The sequence below is a fragment of the Miscanthus floridulus genome, chromosome 19, assembly GCF_019320115.1.
Source record: "Miscanthus floridulus cultivar M001 chromosome 19, ASM1932011v1, whole genome shotgun sequence".
NCBI classification, from domain to species: Eukaryota; Viridiplantae; Streptophyta; class Magnoliopsida; order Poales; family Poaceae; genus Miscanthus; species Miscanthus floridulus.
In genome coordinates this window covers 77,298,106-77,307,977 of record NC_089598.1, presented here as the reverse complement: position 1 = coordinate 77,307,977, position 9,872 = coordinate 77,298,106, and the positions used below count along the sequence as shown (strand labels likewise).

At 46.3% G+C, this 9,872-nt stretch overlaps 1 protein-coding gene across 1 annotated transcript; it reads right to left on the bottom strand.

The window, feature by feature from the left end:
- Positions 1-1,671: 1,671 nt before the first annotated feature.
- LOC136529929 (GDSL esterase/lipase At1g29670-like) lies at positions 1,672-3,484 on the bottom strand. Its single transcript, XM_066522975.1, has 4 exons — positions 2,906-3,484; positions 2,513-2,800; positions 2,099-2,357; positions 1,672-2,008 (listed from the first exon to the last, which is right to left on the bottom strand). Exons 1-4 carry the CDS (start codon positions 3,407-3,409, stop codon positions 1,785-1,787), a joined length of 1,275 nt encoding a protein of 424 aa, XP_066379072.1. The 5' UTR covers positions 3,410-3,484; the 3' UTR covers positions 1,672-1,784.
- Between the last annotated feature and the right edge of the window lie 6,388 nt (positions 3,485-9,872).

The following is a 9,872-nucleotide window of genomic DNA, read 5'->3' as shown; positions in this document are numbered from 1 at the left end:
CAAGTCATTTAGAAGCAATTCCTATCTTCTCTCCTTCTATGTCTACATTAGATGTCTCATTCAAACCCATTATTGACCCCAATGATTTCTCTTATGCTCTTTCTCCTTAAACTCATGATGATACTAGAAATCCATTAAGACACCCAAAGCATAGGAGTCATGAAGGCCACAAGGAAGACTAAGAAGAGCAACAACAATGGCTGGAGGATATTAAGAACTTATGTGCCGTTGCCATTGAATGGATGGACGAGGCCTTAGACAAGATCAACCAGAGAGTCACCAATCTAAGAAAAATCTTGGACAATAAAATGACCAATGAATGTCATAGGTATGGAATGATGGAGACAACGTTTCCGCCTATAGACATTCATGAAGAAACAACCTTGAAGTCTGAAAAGGAAGATGACATCGATGAGCATGGAAGTTATTTCATGAACACCTCATCAAATCCATGCTCATATGAGAAATCCTCTAAATCGATTGGTCTCTCTAACATTGCCACACACAAGATCTTAAACCCCCTCGTGCTTTCTGTTCATAAATTTTTTGAAAGGGTGGTAGTAGATGCATATATTTATCATAAATATTACAAATCTTATTGGCATGAATCTTGAGATAGGTACATAAAGGTAGGTATTGGAGGGGAAACCACCTCACCAACTTAGCGCGATTCAAAGGTTTCCTAAGGATTAGCTTCTGTCCTAAAACAGGAGACAATACGAGCTTTCATCTTTTGCTGTAATGCCCTTGTGAAATAAGAATAGAAATATAATTATGAAAATATTTCTTCGGGTATTTTTGTCACTAACCATTTCAGAGTTGAAGAAAAAGAATGAATAAATAATGACACAAGATATGTCCAACCATTTATCATGCAACATTTTGGATGGAGGCAGAGAGGCCGGTGAGACGGACAAATGTGTGCTCGTCCAGTTTTTGTTACTTAACATTTGAAAAATATATACCCAAGGAGCGCAAGAACACTTTGAGAAATAGGAAAAGACAGACAAAAGATCAATATGTTCTTTAATATTTATATAGATATAGATAAATTGCTTATCTTTGCACGTGCGCACGCTCTCTGCCATACACATGTACTCTATCTGGTTGTGATAAATTATACTGTCTATACGCTTAGTTTGCATCCGTATCCATATATAGGCAACTTTTTTAGAAAACAAAAATGGATACATTAGTTGTTAACTAATTATTATCAGCCGAATTGATGGCCAGATATTTTTTTTTATTTTGTGAGAGTTTTATATTTTGCTTTTTTAGTATCTCGTGGGATTAACGTGGATGCTCTATTAGAAGCCTTTAATTAGCTACAGGAACATTGTGAGAGATTAATTAATGGTCAAATCTGCTTTTGTCGTTTGTTTTTTACACCAAATATAGGCACGTTCGTTTGAACTTATCAGCTAGAATCTACAATATTTGGTGTGAGAGATGAAACTTTCAAAAATTTACGAAAGTGCTACAGTTAGATGAGAAATCGTGAGACTGAAAATTTACGAAAGTGCTACAGTTGTATGATAATCTGGCTGGCTCGTGGATTATTGCTACTGGCTGGTTTAGTGTGAGAGAAAAATACCGTTCCGGCTGAAAATTTACGATCGTTTACGAGATCCACCAATCAATCGAACTGAATTTTTTTTTGAGAACGCCTTAACCAACTAGAAAAGATGCATGGAGATTCGCTGAGAATTACTACTACTAGCAGTAATTAAGTACTCTAACGATCATCATTAGTACAGTACTACGATAAGGCTAGTAGTAGCAGGCTAGAGCATGGCTAGCTTCTTGACGTTGATGGGGTAGGCGTGGTCGGGCGAGCTGGAGCCGTAGCCCTTGCGCGCGATCCTGGCGTTGACGGCGTCCGTCGGGTGCAGCCCGTCGAAGAAGACGTACTCCGTCCGGTCCCTGCACACGGGCCCCTGCTTCTTGCACAGCACGCCCGACGACCTCGTCGACATCTCGCAGCAGGCTCTGCTCGTCTCCCGAACGCCTGATGAAAGTTTGTTTCATTTTCATTTTCACCCCAACTTGTCACTGAGACGAGAATCGGAAGAAATCAATGATGTCTCTAGCTTGGTACCAAGTTTGGCGGGGTGGTCCAGCATGTCCCTGATGATCTTGTAGGAATCGATGTAGGCGAACCTGGCGGCGGGCATGCGCGGCGGCCTGGCGCCGTCGACCAGCCGCCTCAGCTCGGAGTTGAAGAGCGCCACCGCGTCGTTCACCGGCTCGATGCAGGCGGCGCCGGTGATGTTGAGGAACGCCCGGACCACGGGGGTGCACCCGGTCGGCTGGATCGAGAAGATCACAAACTTCCGTGCGCCAAGACCGTACAGCCTCTGTGTAATAATTATCAAACATTTATTAACTTATTGGAGTATTAATTATAAGCAGATCATGAACAGAGCATGAACAGGAACAACGAACAAGAGAGAGGATCTGCAGTTAGAACTTAGAAGAGGCAGGCAACTAGGCAAGGAAAGAGCTCGTGTACCTGAAGATGGTCCGAGAGCTTGGTGATGAGCGACGTAGTGAACTCTGACAGGGGCGGCCCACCCTCGGCGCCGTTCTTCCTGGGGTTGAAGTAGTTGAGCAGGTAGTCGTTGCCGCCGGTGCCGATGACGAAGAGGCATTTGGAGAGGTAGCACTGGTGGAAGGAATCCTGGCCCTTGGGCCGGCCGTGGTTGGCGGCCGCAGCTGGGCCGCGCAGCTGGGCCCGCAGGTCAGGAAGGGTCACCGACTCGAAGTTGGTGATCTGCTGCCGCAGGCTCACCACCTCGCCCTGAACGAAACATGCATATACTACTCTCAAGAGATTCTCATTGATTAACCAATGCTACGTCTACGTGCATTAATTCAATGAGGAGCTAGCTAGAGGAGGACTCACGGTGACCTGGCCGGTGTGGTCCAGGATGCCGGAGCCGCCAGAGGCGAAGTTGACGCCGCGCAGCAGCGCGGCGCGGGCGCGGCGGGTGCGCGGGTCGGCGAAGGGCGGGACGAGCCCGCGGAGGCGGAGGAGCTCGCCGAGCGCGTCGATGACGTTGCGGCCGTTGGAGAAGCGGCCCGAGGGGCCGAGCGGGAAGTCCACGCCGTAGGGGAGGTAGTCGGCGCGCACGCCGGAGCCGTTGAGGAAGTTGTTGTTGCCGTTGTCCACCAGCGAGCTCCCGAACACGAACATGCCCTCCACCTGCGGCTGCTGTTTTTGTTTCCCCGCCGACTTGCCGCCGCAGCGGTTCCTGCTGCACGATGCTGCTGCTGCAGCAGCAGCTCCGGTGCCGGCATGGCAGCTTGTGGCAGCAGCAGCTCTAGCTGCTTCGCACTGTCCGCGGAGTGGCACCAGCAGCGCCATGGATAAGAATGTGATGGTCAAGAGGTAGACGAGCTTCTCCATGGATGGATGGACTGACAAAGGTAAGCTGCTACTGTGTACTGTATGTCGGTGAGGTCGCTGAGGTAGCTGCTCTGCTAATCTGGATGATGGAGCTTGCCCAAAGGCGTCGCATTCTGGCGCTGCTACTTAGGCCCCGTTTAGATCCAAAATTTTTTTGATTTTGGCTACTGTAGCATTTTCATTTGTATTTGGTAATTAGTGTCTAATTATGGACTAATTAGGTTCAAAAGTTTCGTCTCGCGATTTCTCATCCAACTGTGTAATTAGTTTTTTTTCGTCTATATTTAGTACTCCATACATGTGCCGTAAGATTCGATGTGACGAGTACTGCGTAAAATTTTTTTTAATCTAAACGGGGCCTTATAGCCAGGCCCAGGAGAGCAGGCCGGTGTGAAGAGGTCCTAGAAGTAGCATCGTCGTCGGCTCGATGCATGCTTGGTAGCACCACAACCAGGAATCCAGGTTGGTGATCATAATTGTCCATGCAGCCCGAGCCTGTCGGTCCAACCCAAGGCCCGTTTTTTTGGCCCGGCCCAAGCACGGCCCGGCACGAAGGCTAGCGGGCCAAGGCTGGCCCGGCCCGAAGAAGTAGGGCGTGCCTGGGCCTTACCCTAGTCACATGGGCCGGCACGGCACGGCCTGCTACAGTCGAGACGGCCCGCTAGCGGCCCGGCCTGCCCGTGCCCTACCCCGCATATATAAGCGGCTCGCCTCGTCCGCTCCGCCTCTGCTCTCTAGTCGCCTCGCACGTCGCCTCGCCCTTCTCCGCTCCGCTCCGCTCGGCTAGACGGCCACGCACCGCGCCCCTCCTCCCTCCTCACGACCTCCCTCTCACACTCTCTCCTCCATCCCTCCAGACAGTGGTGGCGGCGGCGCCGCCCTCCCCCACCCTCTTCCTCCCCTCTCCCTCAGATCCAGCGAACAGCCAACGACGGTGGCACCCTCTTCCTCAGATCCGGCGAGCCAACGACGGTGGCGCCCTTCCCCACCCTCTCCCTCAGATCCGGCGAGCCCAAGGCGGCCCAGGCGGTGGCATCTGTTGCGGGAGCGACCGGGAGCAACGGTCGCGCCCTCCCCACCCTCTCCCAGATCCAGCCCCCTCCCCTCTCGGATCCGTGCGCAGGGGCGGCGCAGAGGCCTTCTCCACCTCGGATCCATGCGCAGGGGCAGCGCAAAGGCCTCCTCCACCTCGGATTTGCGCGCAGGAGGCGACACAGCGGCCTCCTCCCCCATGGATCCAGGCGCAAGCAGCGTGCCTCTCCTCCGAGCTCCCTCTCCCTTTTTCTCTGATTTGTGTGAATGCATGACTTTTGTTCGATTCCTCTATTTTTTTATTTCTTTTGTGGTGTTGTGGACTTGTGATTGATCCATGAGATCTAGAGCCCTGTGATTTTTGTTGTTGTTTCGATTTTTCTTATTGGAATGAGATGAACAAGCTTGAGCTTGCCATGGCCATTGACGCTGCGGATCTGCCTCGAGGCCTCCTCCATGGCTCCATGCACCGCCGCCGCCATCGCGCTCCCGTGCTGCCCCTCGCCCCCTACTGCCCCTCCTGTTCTTCCCTTTCCTGTCTCTGATGCCGCCGACGCGGCCGACGGCCCCCTCGGCCTCGACGCTGTCATCGTCTGCTGAAGTGGGCCTTGAGCTGGCCCGGCCTCCCTGGCAGGCCGTGCTTACTGGGTCGGCCTGACACGAAAAACAGCCCAGCAAACCGTGCCTAAGCCGACGGCCAGGCTCGAAGCCTAGCTCAGCACGGCCCCACGAGGCCCGACGTGCCGTGCTGGCCCGATCTCTATTGGGCCGTGCTTTCACGGGCCGTGCCGTGACCCCGCACGTTGGCCATCTATGATTGTGATGAACCGATGATGATTCAATGCTGGTAGGTTTGCACAGTAGGTTACAGTTACAGGGAGAGATCGAGAGACAGAGACTGCAGTTACTGCGCACGTACAGCGGAAATGGGATCGATCTGATGGAGGGCATGGGATCGATCTGATGAAGGGCACATCACATGAACATGAAGGCCAGGGTCAGTGTGTTAGGCCCTGTTTAGATCCTATCTAAAATTCAAAATTTTTCAAGATTTTCTGTCACATCAAATCTTACGGCACATACATGAAGCATTAAATGTAGATAAAAAGAATAACTAATTGCACAGTTTATCTGTAATTGGCGAAACGAATCTTTTAAGCCTAAATAGTCCATAATTGGATAATTTTTATCAAATACAAACGAAAGTGCTACAGTAGCCCACGGCCAAAAAATTTCGCATCTAAACGGAGCCTTACTGCATTCAGATCCTAGGATTTACTACTACCGCATCTATCGATCTTTTGCAGAACTGGTACTGTGGCAGTGGTACTGATGGGGTCCGTTATTGCTGCAAGCAATGGAACTGGTAGGCAGGTAACAGCTGATGAGTTGCTGGCATTCAATGAACTTTTGACCGGGCCTTTAATTTCTGGAACAGAAGCCCCTGTCTGTTCCCTGTGAATCTGCAGTGGCTTCACTTCAGGACTGGTTTAAGCTTGGTTTAGTTGGCGAAATTTTTAGCGAAATGGTATCGTAGCATTTTTGTTGTTATTTGATAATTAGTGTTCAATCATAGTCTAATTATATTTAAAAGATTCGTCTCGTGAATTTCGTCTAAACTGTGTAATTAGTTTTATTTTTTATTTATATTTAATGTTTCATGTATGCGTCCAAAGATTCGATGTGACGAGAAATCTTGAAAAATTTTGTAAAATTTTAGGAACTAAACACTACCTTAGTTTCCAAAAAATTTCACCTCAAACTATCACATCGAATCTTGCGGCACATGCATGGAGTATTAAATATAGACGAAAAAAATTAATTGCACAGTTTGGTTGAAAATCACGAGACGAATGTTTTAAGACTAATTAGTCCATGATTAGCCATAAGTGCTACCGTAACTATCATGCGCTAATGGTGGATTAATTAGGCTTAATAAATTCATCTCGCAGTTTTCAGGCGAGCTATGTAATTAGTTTTTTTATTAGTATCCAAAAACCCCTTCCGACATCCCCGAAACATCAGATGTGACATCCAAAAATTTTCATTTCGCGAATTAAACGCAGCCTCAGTAGGACCCGAACTAGCAGTTGGATTGGGATTTCGTTAAAATTTAGGGCAGGTCTGGTTTTCACCTCCTAAACTTTAGTCATCTAAACCAGTTCATAAACTTTAGTCCTCCCTTATTTGGTTTGGTGGACTAAAAGGTACTTAAAAATTCTTTTAGTCTCTTTTAGTTAGGCTGCTTAGCTCTAAAGTGACTAAAAGATGAGGCAGCATGACTAAAAGGTGAGGTTTAGTCCTATTTAGCAACATTTAAGTAACTAGTTGGCTAAAGCTCATTTAATCTCATTTAGACCCTGTTTGATTTCCCATGACTAAAATTTAGCTATTAAAATCAATGATTAAACTTTAGTCACTCGTATTTGGTTCTAATCACTAAAAGTGACTAAAGACCATTAAAGTAGTTCAAAAAGACCAAACTACCCCTAATGAATACACAAATCAGGGTGGGGGACCAAACGAGAGACAGCTCCTGTCTACTGGGCACTTTAGCCCATTTTAGCACCTCCTTGGGGTACTAATGTGACTAAACTACTTTAGTCATTTTTAGTCAATTTGTTTATGTTTGGATAAGAAGTGACTAAATAGGACTAAAAGATAAAGAGTGAACTAAACACCCCCTTATTCAGTTGAGGTCATCTACACACCTCAGGCCTCGCGTCAATTTCTGCTAACTGACTCAGAAGTCCAACGTATGAAACGATTATTATCTGAACCGATTTGGTCGTAACATGGAAACGGTCGCTGAAGTTTGGTGCGTCACGGAATCTACAGGGCCCGTTTGCTTCGTTGAAAAAACAAGTCGAAATACTGTTCCGGCTAATTTATTATGAGAGAAAAATACTATTCTAGCTGAAAAAGACGGATTATAAGAGAAACGAGAAGAGCCTATATACCGACCTATTATTAGTCAAAAGGTTGTTTTTTCCAACCATATTTTTTTACTTCCCACAATAATGCTCCTAAGCTCCTCCTTATAGACTTAGGATCTATGTTCATATAAGTTATAACCGTGTGTGCTCATTTTGATTTGTGCGAGATGAACAGCCAGTTAATTAAAGGTGCCAACAGATACTTCATAATGCTTATAAATGATTGTACTAGACGTGTACTTGCTAAAAATCAAAAGATGAAGTGTTAAATTATTTTAAGACCTATAAAGTTAAAGTAGAAAATTAACTTGAGAGAAAAAAAAATAACTGGTTAAGGTATGATCGTGGTGGAGATTATTTTTCAAATGAAATTTCTAAATTCTGCGTAGAACATGGAATTATTCATGAAAGGACATCGACATACTCACCATAATCAAATATGATTGCTGAAAGAAAGAATTACATGCAACTAAGTTAGTTAATGCCATATTAGAGACAACATCTAAGAAATGGTAGGGGTGATGCTATATTAACTGCACGTCATGTCCTGAATAGAGTTCTTATAAAAAAATAAAGAAATTACACTATTCGAGAAATGGGAAAAGAAAAGATTGAATCTCTCCTACATGCACACTTGTGGTTGCTTGGCAAGGTGAATACACCAATCACCAAGAAATACAAACTTGGACCTAAAACTATTGATTGTATTTTTCTTGGTTATGATATACATAGCGTGTGATATAGTTTAATAATAAACTCTGGAGTCGGAGTACTTGACATGCATATTAGTACTAATTTGGAGTATAGAGATGTTACATTTTTTATGAACTTCCTATGAAAGAAACACCTAGCACATCTAGATATGAACCCATAATACCCATGATCAACATATTTCGATAGAACACTTTGAGAAAACCCGTGTGCAAAATTCTAAAGAGGATGGAACGATGATATTGTAGTTGCTCGAAAGAGTAAGAAACAAATGACAACAAAGTCTTTTGGTGATAACAACATTATGTACCTTGTGAATGACACTCCAAGAATCATTAGAAAGACATATTCTTCTTCGGATGCTGACTTATGGAAGGAAGCAGTAAGAAGTGAGATGAATTCAATTATGTTTAATGGAACTTGGGAAGTTGTTGAATGTCCTTACAAGTGCAAACCTGTATGATGCAAATGAGTGTCCAATAAAAGATTAGGTTGATGGTACTATTGAAAAATACATGACATGGCTTGTGGCCAAGGGTTACACCTAGAAAAGAAGACAAATATTTCCTTGATATTTATTTTCCCGTTGCTCGATTGGCCACATTCAAGTGTTATTTTCCTTGGCAGCCTCTTATGATCTTCTCATTCATCAGATGAATGTTGAGACAACTTTTTTAAATGGGGAATCAGAGAAGGAGATCAGCCAGATGGATTTGTAGCAAATGGTCGAAAGCTCTAGTTTGGTTTTGGTGAATTGATGAAACCCTAAGTGCTAACCTAGTTTATCAAAGTGATCATGAGATAGGTAGCACTATTCCAAGTGATGGAGCAATGGTGAAGATCATGATGATGGTGTGGTGACCATGATGATCAAGTGCTTGGACTTGGAAAAGAAGAAAGAGAAAAACAAAAAGCTCAAGGCAAAGGTGAAACTTAATAGAAGCTTTTTGGTTTGGTGATCGAGACACTTAGCGAGTGTGATCACATTTAGGATAGATGGCCGTACTATTAAGAGAGGAGCTCTTATCGGACAACTCGATCATCTAGTGCCACTAGATGTTGGAAAACATGCATATATATTTTAGGCCTAGTGCACAATCGGTGAGAAGTGAATAACCTTTGAAAATAATTATGGAAATGCTAACACACTTGCACGTGATGGTAAAACACTTAGAATGTTAGCACATTTGCAAAGGTGGTGAGAAAGGTGAAGAAAAGGAGGCGTTGCCGGGCTCGGGGTGTTGCCATGAGGGCACCGTGACCCCTAGTCCGGTGCACCGCCACCCCTATGGCGGTGACCGACAGAGGAGGCCGAGAGGGAGGTATTTTGGATGGCATCGCCACCCCTTGTCCGGTGGCATTGCCACCCCTAGAGCGGTGCCCACCTGGACATGGCCGAGAAGGGCTGGTGCTAGGGCTGGCCTCAGAAGTGGTGGTGTGCACCGCCACAGGCACGATGGTGCACCGCCGTGGGCACCGTCACCCTGTCCGGTAGCACCGCCCCTTTTCAATAGAGAGCGGGTGAACTAGAGTTGGGCACCGTCGTGGGCACCGCCACCCCTGGGCGGTGCACCACCCCCATTTTTCCAAAGAGCATGGATTTCAAGGTGTCACCGCCACCCCCTGTCTGTGCCGCCATCGCCTGTCCGGTGACCGCTAACAGTCAAACTAGCTATTGGATTCAACCATTGGGGGCACCAGCACCCCATGTTCGGTGCCACACCGACATGTCCGATGACCCCGCAGAAGCTAACTCAAAGGGGTAACTGCTCTATTTGCTTATA

Coding starts and splice junctions, on each gene's coding strand:
- LOC136529929 (XM_066522975.1), bottom strand. CDS start 3,409: ATGGAGAAGCTCGTCTACCTCTTGACCATCACATTCTTATCCATGGCG. Junction 2,801..2,905: donor ACCACACCGGCCAGGTCACC/GTGAGTCCTCCT, acceptor TGTTTCGTTCAG/GGCGAGGTGGTGAGCCTGCG. Junction 2,358..2,512: donor AGCTCTCGGACCATCTTCAG/GTACACGAGCTC, acceptor ATTATTACACAG/AGGCTGTACGGTCTTGGCGC.